The 18,628-nt window shown below is 49.2% G+C and overlaps 1 protein-coding gene across 9 annotated transcripts in view; it reads left to right on the plus strand.

Moving 5' to 3' along the window:
- tacc2 (transforming, acidic coiled-coil containing protein 2) overlaps positions 1 to 18,628 on the plus strand; it is a 90,582-nt gene that overhangs the window by 45,542 nt on the left and 26,412 nt on the right. For 5 of the 9 annotated variants that reach the window (XM_031798723.1, XM_031798720.1, XM_031798717.1 and 2 more), the window contains exons 9-11: positions 2,975 to 3,158; positions 4,181 to 4,348; positions 17,228 to 17,320. In XM_031798723.1, coding sequence (XP_031654583.1) covers positions 2,975 to 3,158; positions 4,181 to 4,348; positions 17,228 to 17,320 — 445 coding nt within the window. The remainder of the gene's footprint in view (positions 1 to 2,974; positions 3,159 to 4,180; positions 4,349 to 17,227; positions 17,321 to 18,628) is intronic. The other 4 variants (XM_031798721.1, XM_031798722.1, XM_031798724.1 and 1 more) reach the window with 2 other exon arrangements.

Consider the following 18,628-nt stretch of genomic DNA (forward strand, 5'->3'; position numbering starts at 1 on the left):
AAACGGAACAAAACGGGGAGGGAACTACCTGATTTTTGTTCCAATAAGAATCTCGTTTTAGTTGCAAAACAGAATGTTTGCAGTAATAATTACACCCCAGATTAGCTAGATGCAGGCAAGAGTGTCTCTCAATTTGTGAACCTACGTTGTAAACTGTCATTCATAGGCTAGGTTGTAGCAACCTCATGATGGATAAAGGGAACATGTGAGTATCATGTAGTAGCCTAAACCTATCGATGTTACATTGAGCTGGGTGAATGGAATATGAATGACAGTCATCCAATATGCTGTAATAGAAATAAGGCCACACCTCGTTTTATTTTTTATTTTTATTGTCCTCTCTCATCTTGAAAGGCAATAAATGACACGCGCGCACGCGCACACACACGCCCTCTAGTCTAGTCACATATAGTCATCAACGTGAGCAGTAATAATTATAACAAATAGGACTAAATCAATTCACTCTCTCTCATATATGCACACAGATTGAGTTTCCAGTCCCTTTCTCTGAATCAAAGAGGTGTAGGGGGCCTTTTGTCAACTTCCACAGCGCCCAGGGAACAGTGGGTTAACTGCCTTACTCAGGGGAACAATGGGTTAACTGCCTTACTCAGGGGAACAATGGGTTAACTGCCTTGTTCAGGGGAACAATGGGTTAACTGCCTTGTTCAGGGGAACAATGGGTTAACTGCCTTGTTCAGGGGAACAATGGGTTAACTGCCTTGTTCAGGGGAACAATGGGTTAACTGCCTTGTTCAGGGGAACAATGGGTTAACTGCCTTGTTCAGGGGAACAATGGGTTAACTGCCTTGTTCAGGGGAACAATGGGTTAACTGCCTTGTTCAGGGGCAGAACAACACATTTTTACCTTGTCAGCTCAGGGATTCAATCTAGCAACCTTTCGGTTACTAGTCCAACGCTCTAACCACTAGGCTACCTGCCGTCCCTACACTCTAACCACTAGGCTACCTGCCGTCCCTACATTCTAACCACTAGGCTACCTGCCGTCCCTACACTCTAACCACTAGGCTACCTGCCGTCCCTACACTCTAACCACTAGGCTGCCTGCCGCCCCTACACTCTAACCACTAGGCTGCCTGCCGCCCCTACACTCTAACCACCTGGCTACCTGCCGCCCCTACACTCTAACCACTAGTCTACCTGCCGTCCCTACACTCTAACCACTAGGCTGCCTGCCGGTCCCTACACTCTAACCACTAGGCTACCTACCGTCCCTACACTCTAACCACTAGGCTACCTGCCGTCCCTACACTCTAACCACTAGGCTACCCTACCACCTCTACACTCTAACCCCTAGGCTACCTGCCGTCCCTACACTCTAACCACTAGGCTACCTGCCGTCCCTACACTCTAACCACTAGGCTACCTGCCGTCCCTACACTCTAACCACTAGGCTACCTGCCGTCCCTACACTCTAACCACTAGGCTACCTACCGTCCCTACACTCTAACCACTAGACTACCTGCCGTCCCTACACTCTAACCACTAGGCTACCTGCCGTCCCTACACTCTAACCACTAGGCTACCTGCCGTCCCTACACTCTAACCACTAGGCTACCTGCCGTCCCTACACTCTAACCACTAGGCTACCTGCCGTCCCTACACTCTAACCACTAGGCTACCTGCCGTCCCTACACTCTAACCACTAGGCTACCTACCGTCCCTACACTCTAACCACTAGACTACCTGCCGCCCCTACACTCTAACCACTAGACTACCTGCCGTCCCTACACTCTAACCACTAGGCTACCTGCCGTCCCTACACTCTAACCACTAGGCTACCTGCCGTCCCTACACTCTAACCACTAGGCTACCTTACCACCTCTACACTCTAACCCCTAGGCTACCTGCCGTCCCTACACTCTAACCACTAGGCTACCTGCCGTCCCTACACTCTAACCACTAGGCTACCTGCCGTCCCTACACTCTAACCACTAGGCTACCTGCCGTCCCTACACTCTAACCACTAGGCTACCTGCCGTCCCTACACTCTAACCACTAGGCTACCCTACCACCTCTACACTCTAACCCCTAGGCTACCTGCCGTCCCTACACTCTAACCACTAGGCTACCCTACCACCCCTACACTCTAACCACTAGGCTACCTGCCGTCCCTACACTCTAACCACTAGGCTACCTGCCGTCCCTACACTCTAACCACTAGGCTACCCTACCACCTCTACACTCTAACCCCTAGGCTACCTGCCGTCCCTACACTCTAACCACTAGGCTACCCTACCACCTCTACACTCTAACCCCTAGGCTACCTGCCGTCCCTACACTCTAACCACTAGGCTACCTGCCGTCCCTACACTCTAACCACTAGGCTACCCTACAACCTCTACACTCTAACCCCTAGGCTACCTGCCGTCCCTACACTCTAACCACTAGGCTACCCTACCACCCCTACACTCTAACCACTAGGCTACCTGCCGTCCCTACACTCTAACCACTAGGCTACCTGCCGTCCCTACACTCTAACCACTAGGCTACCCTACCACCTCTACACTCTAACCCCTAGGCTACCTGCCGTCCCTACACTCTAACCACTAGGCTACCTGCCGTCCCTACACTCTAACCACTAGGCTACCTGCCGTCCCTACACTCTAACCGCTAGGCTACCCTACCACCTCTACACTCTAACCACTAGGCTACCTGCCGTCCCTACACTCTAACCGCTAGGCTACCTGCCGTCCCTACACTCTAACCACTAGGATACCTGCCGTCCCTACACTCTAACCACTAGGCTACCTACCGTCCCTCCACTCTAACCACTAGTCTACCTGCTGTTCCTTACTACCGCTTTCAGTTGTTATTGTACTTGCCGATTTACCACATAACAAATACATTATCCATAAGCACACACCCATATACCTAGATATATTCTCTATCATTTTCCTTATCCCTCCTTCCTTCTCTCTCTCTCTCTCTCTCTCTCTCTCCCTCCAAGTAGAAGTTTTGAGGAGATAGAGGCCCAGATCACAGCCCAGATGAAGACTCCTGTGCTGGGCTCAAGACCTTGTCCAGAAGGGTCTCGACCCGGTCTTGAGGGGTCCACTGGAGAGAAAGAGAAGACCAGGAAGAGAGAGAGCCAGTCACTCAGCCGGACACAGAGCACAGACATTGAGCATGGTGCGGTGAGTAGAACAGCACTGAACTGCCTGGCTGTCAATCTACCGCACTAAAGCAAAACAAAATCCAGAAGAAAATGTATCATTGCATTTACAGTATGTTTCTCATCATCTTTCATCTGCATGTGACAGTTATTTGCATCAGGCTCCTCTCAGGATACAATGTTACGTCAGATATTCTTTCCCGAGGCCTCTCTTAATCCATACAACTGGCTGTCTGTGTTATTGTCATGTGGTCATGTAGACACTAGAGGGCGACAATGACAACCCTAAATGCTGTACGGTATCACCTAGGGTGTAGACGCAGAAGTTGATGCTCAATAGGTACATTAACCTCATCAGCTACTCTGAAAGCCCTGTCATGAGTTAGCTACCATAAAGTAACTACCATAAGGTAACTACCAGAAGGTAACTACCATAATGTAACTACAATAAAGTACCTACCATAAAGTAACTACAATAATGTAAATACCATAAGGTAACTACCATAAAGTAACTACCATAAAGTAACTACCAGAAGGTAACCACCATAAAGTAACTACAATAATGTAACTACCAGAAGGTAACTACCAGAAGGTAACTACCAGAAGATAACTACCATAAAGTAACTACCATAAGGTAACTACCATAAAGTAACTACTAGAAGATAACTACCATAAACTAACTACCAGAAGGTAACTACCATAAAGTAACTACCATAAAGTAACTACCATAAAGTAACTACCAGAAGGTAACTACCATATAGAAGGTAACTACCATAAGGTAACTACCATATAGAAGGTAACTACCATAAGGTAACTACCAGAAGGTAGCTACCATAAACGAACTACCATAAGCTACCTACCAGCCAGCTACAAACAACACACCTCAGTCTCAGCTACCCAGCTCCCAACCTCCTGCTGACAATGCCCAATGCTTTGCTTCGCAATGCTGACCCCCTCCATGCCCCCGCTCCTCGCCCCGCTCCTCGCCCCGCTCCTCGCCCCGCTCCTCGCCCTCCTCCTCCTCCCTGCTGCCAACCTCTGTAGAAACCCACCCAGGGCTCTATGGAGGTCCAAGGTCCAGCCCCTGGCCCATCCCCAGACGTACCCTTCTTAGCCAGGCTGTCTGAGTGCCCTGACCCCCTAGCCTACCTGGAGGCTGTGGAGACTGACCTGGCAGAGACCAACCCCACTGCTTTCGCCCTCAAACTACAGGTGTGTTGATTAGAGTCAGACAGTGTGCTGTGCTCCCCTCCCTCGCGTGCCAACCTCCTTCCCGTTTGGATCCTCTCTATCCCTCGTAGTTATAATATTGATACATCGTAGTTATATTGTTGATAAATCGTAGTTATATTATTGATAAATGAGATTGTCTGTGTTTACTCTAATGTGTATGTCTCCCGTTGTTTTCAACATGTTTTCTAGTCTGTTGTCTAGTCTGTTGTCTCGTCTGTTGTCTAGCCAGTTGTCTAGTTTGTTGTCTAGTCTGTTTTCTAGTCTGTTGTCTAATCTGTTGTCTAGTCTGTTGTCTAGTCTGTTGTCTAGTCTGTTCTCTAATATGCTGTCTAATCTGTTCTCTATTCAGTTTTTCATTCTGTTGTCTAGTCTATTGTCCAATCTGTCGCCCAGTCAGTTGTCTAGTCTGTTGTCTAGTCTATTGTCCAATCTGTTGTCTAGTCTGTTGTCTAGTCTATTGTCCAATCTGTTGTCTAGTCTGTTGTCTAGTCTGTTGTCTAGTCTGTTGTCTAGTCTATTGTCCAATCTGTTGCCCAGTCAGTTGACTAGTCTGTTGTCTAGTCTGTTGTCTAGTCTATTGTCCAATCTGTTGCCCAGTCAGTTGACTAGTCTGTTGTCTAGTCTGTTGTCTAGTCTGTTGTCTAGTCTATTGTCCAATCTGTTGCCCAGTCAGTTGACTAGTCTGTTGTCTAGTCTGTTGTCTAGTCTGTTGTCTAGTCTATTGTCCAATCTGTTGCCCAGTCAGTTGACTAGTCTGTTGTCTAGTCTGTTGTCTAGTCTGTTGTCTAGTCTATTGTCCAATCTGTTGCCCAGTCAGTTGACTAGTCTGTTGTCTAGTCTGTTGTCTAGTCTGTTGTCTAGTCTATTGTCCAATCTGTTGCCCAGTCAGTTGCCTAGTCTGTTATCTAGTCTATTGTCCAATCTGTTGCCCAGTCAGTTGACTAGTCTGTTGTCTAGTCTGTTGTCTAGTCTGTTGTCTAGTCTATTGTCCAATCTGTTGCCCAGTCAGTTGCCTAGTCTGTTGTCTAGTCTATTGTCCAATCTGTTGCCCAGTCAGTTGACTAGTCTTTTCTCTAATATGTTGTCTAGTCAGGTGTCTAGTCAGTTATCTAATCTGTTGTCTAGTCTGTTATCTAGTCTGTTTTCAAATATGTTGTCTAGTCAGTCATCTAGTCTGTTGTCTAGTCTGTTGTCTAGTCTGTTGTCTAGTCTATTGTCCAATCTGTTGCCCAGTCAGTTGACTAGTCAGTTTCCTTGACCTTATCGCCGGCAACTTTCATTGAGCTTCCTTTGCCTTTTTCTATGTAAGCCTGTTTGTTGTAGGTGAGAGTGGGCACTGTAGGTGAGAGTATGAGTACTGTAGGTGAAAGTGTGAGTACTGTAGGTGAGAGTGTGGGTACTGTAGGTGAGAGTGTGGGTACTGTAGGTGAGAGTGTGAGTACTGTAGGTGAGAGTGGGCACTGTAGGTGAGAGTGTGGGTACTGTAGGTGAGAGTGTGAGTACTGTAGGTGAGAGTGGGCACTGTAGGTGAGAGTGTGGGTACTGTAGGTGAGAGTGTGGGTACTGTAGGTGAGAGTGTGAGTACTGTAGGTGAGAGTGTGGGTACTGTAGTTGAGAGTGTGAGTACTGTAGGTGAGAGTGTGAGTACTGTAGGTGAGAGTGTGGGTACTGTAGGTGGCAGTGTGAGTACTGTAGGTGAGAGTGTGAGTACTGTAGGTGAGAGTGTGAGTACTGTAGGTGAGAGTGTGTGTACTGTAGGTGAGAGTGGGTACTGTAGGTGAGAGTGTGGGTACTGTAGGTGAGTGTGTGGGTACTGTAGGTGAGAGTGTGAGTACTGTAGGTGAGAGTGTGAGTACTGTAGGTGAGAGTGTGAGTACTGTAGGTGAGAGTGTGGGTACTGTAGGTGAGAGTGTGAGTACTGTAGGTGAGAGTGTGAGTACTGTAGGTGAGAGTGTGGGTACTGTAGGCGAGAGTGGGTACTGTAGGTGAGAGTGTGGGTACTGAAGGTGAGTGTGTGGGTACTGTAGGTGAGAGTGGGTACTGTAGTTGAGAGTGTGGGTACTGTAGGTGAGAGTGGGTACTGTAGGTGAGAGTGTGGGTACTGTAGTTGAGAGTGTGGGTACTGTAGGTGAGAGTGGGTACTGTAGGTGAGTGTGTGGGTACTGTAGGTGAGAGTGGGTACTGTAGGTGAGAGTGTGGGTACTGTAGGTGAGAATGTGGGTACTGTAGGTGAGAGTGGGTACTGTAGGTGAGAATGTGGGTACTGTAGGTGAGAGTGTGGGTACTGTAGGTGAGAGTGGGGGTACTGTAGGTGAGAGTGTGAGTACTGTAGTTGAGAGTGTGGGTACTGTAGGTGAGTGTGGGTACTGTAGGTGAGAGTGTGGGTACTGTAGGTGAGAGTGTGAGTACTGTAGGTGAGAGTGTGAGTACTGTAGTTGAGATTGGGTACTGTAGGCGAAAGTGTTGGTACTGTAGGTGAGAGTGTGGGTACTGTAGGTGAGAGTGTGGGTACTGTAGTTGAGATTGGGTACTGTAGGTGATAGTGTTGGTACTGTAAGTGAGAGTGTGGGTACTGTAGGTGAGAGTGTGGGTACTGTAGGTGAGAGTGTGAGTACTGTAGGTGAGAGTGTGGGTACTGTAGGTGAGAGTGTGGGTACTGTAGGTGAGAGTGTGAGTACTCTAGCTGAGAGTGTGAGTACTGTAGGTGAGAGTGTGTGTACTGTAGGTGAGAGTGGGTACTGTAGGTGAGAGTGGGTACTGTAGGTGAGAGTGTGGGTACTGTAGGTGAGAGTGTGAGTACTGTAGTTGAGTGTGGGTACTGTAGGTGAGTGTGGGTACTGTAGGTGAGAGTGTGGGTACTGTAGGTGAGAGTGTGGGTACTGTAGTTGAGATTGGGTACTGTAGGTGAGTGTGGGTACTGTAGGTGAGAGTGTGGGTACTGTAGGTGAGAGTGTGGGTACTGTAGTTGAGATTGGGTACTGTAGGTGAGAGTGTTGGTACTGTAAGTGAGAGTGTGGGTACTGTAGGTGAGAGTGTGAGTACTGTAGGTGAGTGTGGGTACTGTAGGTGAGAGTGTGGGTACTGTAGGTGAGAGTGTGGGTACTGTAGGTGAGAGTGTGGGTACTGTAGTTGAGATTGGGTACTGTAGGTGAGAGTGTTGGTACTGTAAGTGAGAGTGTGGGTACTGTAGGTGAGAGTGTGAGTACTGTAGGTGAGTGTGGGTACTGTAGGTGAGAGTGTGGGTACTGTAGGTGAGAGTGTGGGTACTGTAGGTGAGAGTGTGAGTACTGTAGGTGAGAGTGTGGGTACTGTAGGTGAGAGTGTGAGTACTGTAGGTGAGAGTGTGGGTACTGTAGGTGTGTGTGTGAGTACTGTAGGTGAGAGTGTGGGTACTGTAGGTGAGAGTGGGTACTGTAGGTGAGAGTGGGCACTGTAGGTGAGAGTGTGAGTACTGTAGGTGAGAGTGGGCACTGTAGTTGAGAGTGTGGGTACTGTAGGTGAGAGTGGGTACTGTAGTTGAGAGTGGGTACTGTAGGTGAGAATGTGGGTACTGTAGTTGAGAGTGTGGGTACTGTAGGTGAGAGTGGGCACTGTAGGTGAGAGTGTGGGTACTGTAGGTGAGAGTGTGGGTACTGTAAGTGAGAGTGTGGGCACTGTAGGTGAGAGTGTGGGCACTGTAGTTGAGAGTGTGGGTACTGTAGGTGAGAGTGGGCACTGTAGGTGAGAATGTGGGTACTGTAAGTGAGAATGTGGGTACTGTAGGTGAGAATGTGGGTACTGTAGGTGAGTGTGGGTACTGTAGGTGAGAATGTGGGTGCTGTATGTGAGAGTGTGGGTACTGCAAGTGAGAATGTGGGTACTGTAGGTGAGAATGTGAGTACTGTAGTTGAGAGTGTGGGTACTGTAGGTGAGAGTGTGGGCACTGTAGGTGAGAGTGTGGGTACTGTAGGTGAGAGTGTGGGTACTGTAGATGAGAGTGTGGGCACTGTAGTTGAGAGTGTGGGTACTGTAGGTGAGAATGTGGGTACTGTAAGTGAGAATGTGGGTACTGTAGGTGAGAGTGGATACTGTAGGTGAGTGTGGGTACTGTAGGACTGTAGTTGAGAATGTGGGTACTGTAGTTGAGAATGTGGGTACTGTAGGTGAGAATGTGGGTACTGTATGTGAGAGTGTGGGTACTGCATGTGAGAATGTGGGTACTGTAGCTGAGAATGTGGGTACTGTAGGTGAGAATGTGGGTACTGTATGTGAGAGTGTGGGTACTGTATGTGAGAGTGTGGGCACTGTAGGTGAGAGTGTGGGTACTGTAGGTGAGAGTGTGGGTACTGTAGGTGAGAGTGTGGGTACTGTAGGTGAGAGTGTGGGTACTGTAGGTGAGAGTGTGGGTACTGTAGGTGAGAGTGTGGGTACTGTAGGTGAGAGTGTGAGTACTGTAGGTGAGAGTTTGGGTACTGTAGGTGAGAGTGTGGGTACTGTAGGTGAGAGTGTGGGTACTGTAGGTGAGTGTGGGTACTGTAGGTGAGAGTGTGGGTACTGTAGGTGAGAGTGGGTACTGTAGGTGAGAGTGGGTACTGTAGTTGAGAGTGTGGGTACTGTGGGTGAGAGTGGGTACTGTAGTTGAGAGTGGGTACTGTAGGTGAGAATGTGGGTACTGTAGTTGAGAGTGTGGGTACTGTAGGTGAGAGTGTGGGCACTGTAGTTGAGAGTGTGGGTACTGTAGGTGAGAGTGGGTACTGTAGTTGAGAGTGGGTACTGTAGGTGAGAATGTGGGGATTGTAGTTGAGAGTGTGGGTACTGTAGGTGAGAGTGTGGGCACTGTAGTTGAGAGTGTGGGTACTGTAGGTGATAGTGGGCACTGTAAGTGAGAATGTGGGTACTGTAGGTGAGTGTGGGTACTGTAGGTGAGAATGTGGGTGCTGTATGTGAGAGTGTTGGTACTGCATGTGAGAATGTGGGTACTGTAGGTGAGAATGTGGGTACTGTAGTTGAGAGTGTGGATACTGTAGGTGAGAGTGGGCACTGTAGGTGAGAGTGTGGGTACTGTAGGTGAGAGTGTGGGTACTGTAGATGAGAGTGTGGGCACTGTAGTTGAGAGTGTGGGTACTGTAGGTGAGAATGTGGGTACTGTAAGTGAGAATGTGGGTACTGTAGGTGAGAGTGGGTACTGTAGGTGAGTGTGGGTACTGTAGGACTGTAGTTGAGAATGTGGGTACTGTAGCTGAGAATGTGGGTACTGTAGGTGAGAATGTGGGTACTGTAGGTGAGAGTGTGGGTACTGCATGTGAGAGTGTTGGTACCGTAGGTGAGAGTGTGGGAACTGTAGGTGAGAGTGTGGGTACTGTAGGTGAGAGTGTGGGTACTGTAGGTGAGAGTGTGGGTACTGTAGGTGAGAATGTGGGTACTGTAGGTGTGTGTGTGAGTACTGTAGCTGAGAGTGTGAGTACTGTAGGTGAGAGTGTGGGTACTGTAGGTGAGAGTGGGTACTGTAGGTGAGAGTGGGCACTGTAGGTGAGAGTGTGAGTACTGTAGGTGAGAGTGGGCACTGTAGTTGAGAGTGTGGGTACTGTAGGTGAGAGTGGGTACTGTAGTTGAGTGGGTACTGTAGGTGAGAATGTGGGTACTGTAGTTGAGAGTGTGGGTACTGTAGGTGAGAGTGGGCACTGTAGGTGAGAGTGTGGGTACTGTAGGTGAGAGTGTGGGTACTGTAGGTGAGAGTGTGGGTACTGTAGGTGAGAGTGTGGGCACTGTAGTTGAGAGTGTGGGTACTGTAGGTGAGAGTGGGCACTGTAGGTGAGAATGTGGGTACTGTAAGTGAGAATGTGGGTACTGTAGGTGAGAATGTGGGTACTGTAGGTGAGTGTGGGTACTGTAGGTGAGAATGTGGGTGCTGTATGTGAGAGTGTTGGTACTGCATGTGAGAATGTGGGTACTGTAGGTGAGAATGTGGGTACTGTAGTTGAGAGTGTGGATACTGTAGGTGAGAGTGGGCACTGTAGGTGAGAGTGTGGGTACTGTAGGTGAGAGTGTGGGTACTGTAGATAAGAGTGTGGGCACTGTAGTTGAGAGTGTGGGTACTGTAGGTGAGAATGTGGGTACTGTAAGTGAGAATGTGGGTACTGTAGGTGAGAGTGGGTACTGTAGGTGAGTGTGGGTACTGTAGGACTGTAGTTGAGAATGTGGGTACTGTAGTTGAGAATGTGGGTACTGTAGGTGAGAATGTGGGTACTGTAGGTGAGAATGTGGGTACTGCATGTGAGAATGTGGGTACTGTAGCTGAGAATGTGGGTACTGTAGGTGAGAATGTGGGTACTGTATGTGAGAGTGTGGGCACTGTAGGTGAGAGTGTGGGTACTGTAGGTGAGAGTGTGGGTACTGTAGGTGAGAGTGTGGGTACTGTAGGTGAGAGTGTGGGTACTGTAGGTGAGAGTGTGGGTACTGTAGGTGAGAGGGTGGGTACTGTAGGTGAGAATGTGGGTACTGTAGGTGAGAGTGTGAGTACTGTAGGTGAGAGTGTGGGTACTGTAGGTGAGAGTGTGGGTACTGTAGGTGATAGTGTGAGTACTGTAGGTGAGAGTGTGGGTACTGTAGGTGGGAGTGTGGGCACTGTAGTTGAAAATGTGGGTGAGAATGTGGGTACTGTAAGTGAGAATGTGGGTACTGTAGGTGAGAGTGGGTACTGTAGGTGAGTGTGGGTACTGTAGGACTGTAGTTGAGAATGTGGGTACTGTAGCTGAGAATGTGGGTACTGTAGCTGAGAATGTGGGTACTGTATGTGAGAGTGTGGGTACTGTAGGTGAGAGTGTGGGCACTGTAGGTGAGAGTGTGGGTACTGTAGGTGAGAGTGTGGGTACTGTAGGTGAGAGTGTGGGTACTGTAGGTGAGAGTGTGGGTACTGTAGGTGAGAGTGTGAGTACTGTAGGTGAGAGTTTGGGTACTGTAGGTGAGAGTGTGGGTACTGTAGGTGAGAGTGTGGGTACTGTAGGTGAGTGTGGGTACTGTAGGTGAGAGTGTGGGTACTGTAGGTGAGAGTGGGTACTGTAGGTGAGAGTGGGTACTGTAGTTGAGAGTGTGGGTACTGTAGGTGAGAGTGGGTACTGTAGTTGAGAGTGGGTACTGTAGGTGAGAATGTGGGTACTGTAGTTGAGAGTGTGGGTACTGTAGGTGAGAGTGTGAGTACTCTAGCTGAGAGTGTGAGTACTGTAGGTGAGAGTGTGTGTACTGTAGGTGAGAGTGGGTACTGTAGGTGAGAGTGGGTACTGTAGGTGAGAGTGTGGGTACTGTAGGTGAGAGTGTGAGTACTGTAGTTGAGTGTGGGTACTGTAGGTGAGTGTGGGTACTGTAGGTGAGAGTGTGGGTACTGTAGGTGAGAGTGTGGGTACTGTAGTTGAGATTGGGTACTGTAGGTGAGTGTGGGTACTGTAGGTGAGAGTGTGGGTACTGTAGGTGAGAGTGTGGGTACTGTAGTTGAGATTGGGTACTGTAGGTGAGAGTGTTGGTACTGTAAGTGAGAGTGTGGGTACTGTAGGTGAGAGTGTGAGTACTGTAGGTGAGTGTGGGTACTGTAGGTGAGAGTGTGGGTACTGTAGGTGAGAGTGTGGGTACTGTAGGTGAGAGTGTGGGTACTGTAGTTGAGATTGGGTACTGTAGGTGAGAGTGTTGGTACTGTAAGTGAGAGTGTGGGTACTGTAGGTGAGAGTGTGAGTACTGTAGGTGAGTGTGGGTACTGTAGGTGAGAGTGTGGGTACTGTAGGTGAGAGTGTGGGTACTGTAGGTGAGAGTGTGAGTACTGTAGGTGAGAGTGTGGGTACTGTAGGTGAGAGTGTGAGTACTGTAGGTGAGAGTGTGGGTACTGTAGGTGTGTGTGTGAGTACTGTAGGTGAGAGTGTGGGTACTGTAGGTGAGAGTGGGTACTGTAGGTGAGAGTGGGCACTGTAGGTGAGAGTGTGAGTACTGTAGGTGAGAGTGGGCACTGTAGTTGAGAGTGTGGGTACTGTAGGTGAGAGTGGGTACTGTAGTTGAGAGTGGGTACTGTAGGTGAGAATGTGGGTACTGTAGTTGAGAGTGTGGGTACTGTAGGTGAGAGTGGGCACTGTAGGTGAGAGTGTGGGTACTGTAGGTGAGAGTGTGGGTACTGTAAGTGAGAGTGTGGGCACTGTAGGTGAGAGTGTGGGCACTGTAGTTGAGAGTGTGGGTACTGTAGGTGAGAGTGGGCACTGTAGGTGAGAATGTGGGTACTGTAAGTGAGAATGTGGGTACTGTAGGTGAGAATGTGGGTACTGTAGGTGAGTGTGGGTACTGTAGGTGAGAATGTGGGTGCTGTATGTGAGAGTGTGGGTACTGCAAGTGAGAATGTGGGTACTGTAGGTGAGAATGTGAGTACTGTAGTTGAGAGTGTGGGTACTGTAGGTGAGAGTGTGGGCACTGTAGGTGAGAGTGTGGGTACTGTAGGTGAGAGTGTGGGTACTGTAGATGAGAGTGTGGGCACTGTAGTTGAGAGTGTGGGTACTGTAGGTGAGAATGTGGGTACTGTAAGTGAGAATGTGGGTACTGTAGGTGAGAGTGGATACTGTAGGTGAGTGTGGGTACTGTAGGACTGTAGTTGAGAATGTGGGTACTGTAGTTGAGAATGTGGGTACTGTAGGTGAGAATGTGGGTACTGTATGTGAGAGTGTGGGTACTGCATGTGAGAATGTGGGTACTGTAGCTGAGAATGTGGGTACTGTAGGTGAGAATGTGGGTACTGTATGTGAGAGTGTGGGTACTGTATGTGAGAGTGTGGGCACTGTAGGTGAGAGTGTGGGTACTGTAGGTGAGAGTGTGGGTACTGTAGGTGAGAGTGTGGGTACTGTAGGTGAGAGTGTGGGTACTGTAGGTGAGAGTGTGGGTACTGTAGGTGAGAGTGTGGGTACTGTAGGTGAGAGTGTGAGTACTGTAGGTGAGAGTTTGGGTACTGTAGGTGAGAGTGTGGGTACTGTAGGTGAGAGTGTGGGTACTGTAGGTGAGTGTGGGTACTGTAGGTGAGAGTGTGGGTACTGTAGGTGAGAGTGGGTACTGTAGGTGAGAGTGGGTACTGTAGTTGAGAGTGTGGGTACTGTGGGTGAGAGTGGGTACTGTAGTTGAGAGTGGGTACTGTAGGTGAGAATGTGGGTACTGTAGTTGAGAGTGTGGGTACTGTAGGTGAGAGTGTGGGCACTGTAGTTGAGAGTGTGGGTACTGTAGGTGAGAGTGGGTACTGTAGTTGAGAGTGGGTACTGTAGGTGAGAATGTGGGGATTGTAGTTGAGAGTGTGGGTACTGTAGGTGAGAGTGTGGGCACTGTAGTTGAGAGTGTGGGTACTGTAGGTGATAGTGGGCACTGTAAGTGAGAATGTGGGTACTGTAGGTGAGTGTGGGTACTGTAGGTGAGAATGTGGGTGCTGTATGTGAGAGTGTTGGTACTGCATGTGAGAATGTGGGTACTGTAGGTGAGAATGTGGGTACTGTAGTTGAGAGTGTGGATACTGTAGGTGAGAGTGGGCACTGTAGGTGAGAGTGTGGGTACTGTAGGTGAGAGTGTGGGTACTGTAGATGAGAGTGTGGGCACTGTAGTTGAGAGTGTGGGTACTGTAGGTGAGAATGTGGGTACTGTAAGTGAGAATGTGGGTACTGTAGGTGAGAGTGGGTACTGTAGGTGAGTGTGGGTACTGTAGGACTGTAGTTGAGAATGTGGGTACTGTAGCTGAGAATGTGGGTACTGTAGGTGAGAATGTGGGTACTGTAGGTGAGAGTGTGGGTACTGCATGTGAGAGTGTTGGTACCGTAGGTGAGAGTGTGGGAACTGTAGGTGAGAGTGTGGGTACTGTAGGTGAGAGTGTGGGTACTGTAGGTGAGAGTGTGGGTACTGTAGGTGAGAATGTGGGTACTGTAGGTGAGAGTGTGGGTACTGTAGGTGTGTGTGTGAGTACTGTAGCTGAGAGTGTGAGTACTGTAGGTGAGAGTGTGGGTACTGTAGGTGAGAGTGGGTACTGTAGGTGAGAGTGGGCACTGTAGGTGAGAGTGTGAGTACTGTAGGTGAGAGTGGGCACTGTAGTTGAGAGTGTGGGTACTGTAGGTGAGAGTGGGTACTGTAGTTGAGTGGGTACTGTAGGTGAGAATGTGGGTACTGTAGTTGAGAGTGTGGGTACTGTAGGTGAGAGTGGGCACTGTAGGTGAGAGTGTGGGTACTGTAGGTGAGAGTGTGGGTACTGTAGGTGAGAGTGTGGGTACTGTAGGTGAGAGTGTGGGCACTGTAGTTGAGAGTGTGGGTACTGTAGGTGAGAGTGGGCACTGTAGGTGAGAATGTGGGTACTGTAAGTGAGAATGTGGGTACTGTAGGTGAGAATGTGGGTACTGTAGGTGAGTGTGGGTACTGTAGGTGAGAATGTGGGTGCTGTATGTGAGAGTGTTGGTACTGCATGTGAGAATGTGGGTACTGTAGGTGAGAATGTGGGTACTGTAGTTGAGAGTGTGGATACTGTAGGTGAGAGTGGGCACTGTAGGTGAGAGTGTGGGTACTGTAGGTGAGAGTGTGGGTACTGTAGATAAGAGTGTGGGCACTGTAGTTGAGAGTGTGGGTACTGTAGGTGAGAATGTGGGTACTGTAAGTGAGAATGTGGGTACTGTAGGTGAGAGTGGGTACTGTAGGTGAGTGTGGGTACTGTAGGACTGTAGTTGAGAATGTGGGTACTGTAGTTGAGAATGTGGGTACTGTAGGTGAGAATGTGGGTACTGTAGGTGAGAATGTGGGTACTGCATGTGAGAATGTGGGTACTGTAGCTGAGAATGTGGGTACTGTAGGTGAGAATGTGGGTACTGTATGTGAGAGTGTGGGCACTGTAGGTGAGAGTGTGGGTACTGTAGGTGAGAGTGTGGGTACTGTAGGTGAGAGTGTGGGTACTGTAGGTGAGAGTGTGGGTACTGTAGGTGAGAGTGTGGGTACTGTAGGTGAGAGGGTGGGTACTGTAGGTGAGAATGTGGGTACTGTAGGTGAGAGTGTGAGTACTGTAGGTGAGAGTGTGGGTACTGTAGGTGAGAGTGTGGGTACTGTAGGTGATAGTGTGAGTACTGTAGGTGAGAGTGTGGGTACTGTAGGTGGGAGTGTGGGCACTGTAGTTGAAAATGTGGGTGAGAATGTGGGTACTGTAAGTGAGAATGTGGGTACTGTAGGTGAGAGTGGGTACTGTAGGTGAGTGTGGGTACTGTAGGACTGTAGTTGAGAATGTGGGTACTGTAGCTGAGAATGTGGGTACTGTAGCTGAGAATGTGGGTACTGTATGTGAGAGTGTGGGTACTGTAGGTGAGAGTGTGGGCACTGTAGGTGAGAGTGTGGGTACTGTAGGTGAGAGTGTGGGTACTGTAGGTGAGAGTGTGGGTACTGTAGGTGAGAGTGTGGGTACTGTAGGTGAGAGTGTGAGTACTGTAGGTGAGAGTTTGGGTACTGTAGGTGAGAGTGTGGGTACTGTAGGTGAGAGTGTGGGTACTGTAGGTGAGTGTGGGTACTGTAGGTGAGAGTGTGGGTACTGTAGGTGAGAGTGGGTACTGTAGGTGAGAGTGGGTACTGTAGTTGAGAGTGTGGGTACTGTAGGTGAGAGTGGGTACTGTAGTTGAGAGTGGGTACTGTAGGTGAGAATGTGGGTACTGTAGTTGAGAGTGTGGGTACTGTAGGTGAGAGTGTGGGCACTGTAGTTGAGAGTGTGGGTACTGTAGGTGAGAGTGTGGGCACTGTAGTTGAGAGTGTGGGTACTGTAGGTGAGAGTGTGGGCACTGTAGTTGAGAGTGTGGGTACTGTAGGTGAGAGTGTGGGCACTGTAGTTGAGAGTGTGGGTACTGTAGGTGATAGTGGGCACTGTAAGTGAGAATGTGGGTACTGTAGGTGAGAGTGGGTACTGTAGGTGAGTGTGGGTACTGTAGGACTGTAGTTGAGAATGTGGGTACTGTAGGTGAGAGTGTGGGTACTGCATGTGAGAGTGTGGGTACTGCATGTGAGAGTGTGGGTACTGTAGTTGAGAGTGTGGGTACTGTCGGTGAGAGTGGGTACTGTAGTTGAGAGTGGGTACTGTAGGTGAGAGTGTGGGTACTGTAGGACTGTAGTTGAGAATGTGGGTACTGTAGCTGAGAATGTGGGTACTGTAGGTGAGAATGTGGGTACTGTAGGTGAGAGTGTGGGTACTGCATGTGAGAGTGTTGGTACTGTAGGTGAGAGTGTGGGAACTGTAGGTGAGAGTGTGGGTACTGTAGGTGAGAGTGTGGGTACTGTAGGTGAGAGTGTGGGTACTGTAGGTGAGAATGTGGGTACTGTAGGTGAGAGTGTGGGTACTGCATGTGAGAGTGTTGGTACCGTAGGTGAGAGTGTGGGTACTGTAGTTGAGAGTGTGGGTACTGTAGGTGAGAATGTGGGTGAGAATGTGGGTACTGTAGGTGAGATTGTGGGCACTGTAGTTGAGAATGTGGGTGAGAATGTGGGTAATGTAAGTGAGATTGTGGGTACTGTAGGTGAGAGTGGGTACTGTAGGTGAGTGTGGGTACTGTAGGACTGTAGTTGAGAATGTGGGTACTGTAGCTGAGAATGTGGGTACTGTAGGTGAGAATGTGGGTACTGTATGTGAGAGTGTGGGTACTGTAGTTGAGAGTGTGGATACTCTGGGTGAGAGTGTGGGTACCATAGGTTTTAGTTTTTAAAGAAGTGAGAAGTAAGTAGCCTAGGTGTGTGTAACTCAACTTCTGGTTCTGTATGTCTCCCCCCTGCCCCTTTCCTCCACCTTCCCTCCACACACCCCCTCCCCCCCTCCCACCTCCTCCCATCCCCCTTCCTCTCTCTTCCTCCCTCTTACCTGCGTCTCAGGAGGAACTGGTTCTAGCTGCTCTGAGGATAGAGGCTCTTCAGGTAGCCAAATACATCTCAGACAGCCCCTCCCTCTCCACTGTCACCCCCCAGGTACTGAGCTGAGCCAACCTGTACCTGCTCTCTCTCTCTCTCTCTCTGTCTGTGTGTGTGTGTGTGTGTGTGTGTGTGTGTGTGTGTGTGTGTGTGTGTGTGTGTGTGTGTGTGTGTGTGTGTGTGTGTGTGTGTGTGTGTGTGTGTGTGTGTGTGTGTGTGTGTGTGTGAGCAGCATGAGCGTGTCTCAGCCTGCCTCCCCCTCCCCCCTCTAGTCACACCATTGTGTGTGTCTGTGTGAACCCATGGCCGTTACTAAACAATAACAGAAACATCAACCGTCTCTGCCCCTCCCCTTTTTTCCCCGTGTGACATCACTAACACGGCTTCCAGACCCTGACCTCCAATCTCCTGAACCAATTAACTTAAAGAGTGCTGGGCCTTTTCTTTTCTTGGCTGTGTATCAAACATGTCGGCTACCGGCCTGAAACGGCTAGCTTAGTTAGCGGTGCGCGCTAAATAGCATTTCAATCGGTGACGTCACTCGCTATGAGACCTTGAAGTAGTTGTTCCCCTTGCTTTGCAAGGTCCGCTACTTTTGTGAGCGATGGGTAACGATGCTTCGTGGGTGACTGTTGTTGATGTGTGCAGAGGGTTCCTGGTTCACACCCGGGTATGGGCGAGGGGACGGTCTAAACTTTTACTGTTACACATGTCGGCTACCGGCCTGAGCTTGAGTTCATTTGCACACAAAAAAGTCATACAATGATGGAAAGACCTGTGTGTTGTCCTTGTTAATACAGACCGAGAAGAGCTCCAACTTAATCATTGCCTCAATTTTGTCCCGCACATTGAATATAGTTGCGGAGAGTTCCTGTAATCCTAGATTCAGATCATTCAGGTGAGAAAAAACATCACCCAGACATCACCCGGCCAGTCGTGTGAGAAACAGGTCATCATGCAAGCGGTCAGACAAGTGAAAAGTCTGGATACTCTTCAGGATCCTCCCCTTCCTCCTCCCTATTTTCACCTAAAATGACATCCCCAAATCTAACTGCCTGTCGCTCAGGCCCCGAAGCAAGGATATGCATATTCTTGGTACCATTTGAAAGGAAACACGTTGACGTTTGTGGAAATGTGAAATGAATGTAGGAGAGTGTAACACAATAAAAAAGTCTATATCCTGGGAAATGTTCTTATTGCTTACAACCTCATGCTAATCGCATTAGCCTACGTTAGCTCAACCATCCCGTGGAAGGGACACCGATCAGGGGATGGATATGGGTTAAGGTCTCTACTTGGCACTAAGGGGATGGATATGGGGTACAGTCTCTACTTGACACTAAGGGGATGGATATGGGGTACGGT

Source organism: Oncorhynchus kisutch, linkage group LG20 (genome assembly GCF_002021735.2).
Source record: "Oncorhynchus kisutch isolate 150728-3 linkage group LG20, Okis_V2, whole genome shotgun sequence".
Classification (NCBI taxonomy): Eukaryota; Metazoa; Chordata; class Actinopteri; order Salmoniformes; family Salmonidae; genus Oncorhynchus; species Oncorhynchus kisutch.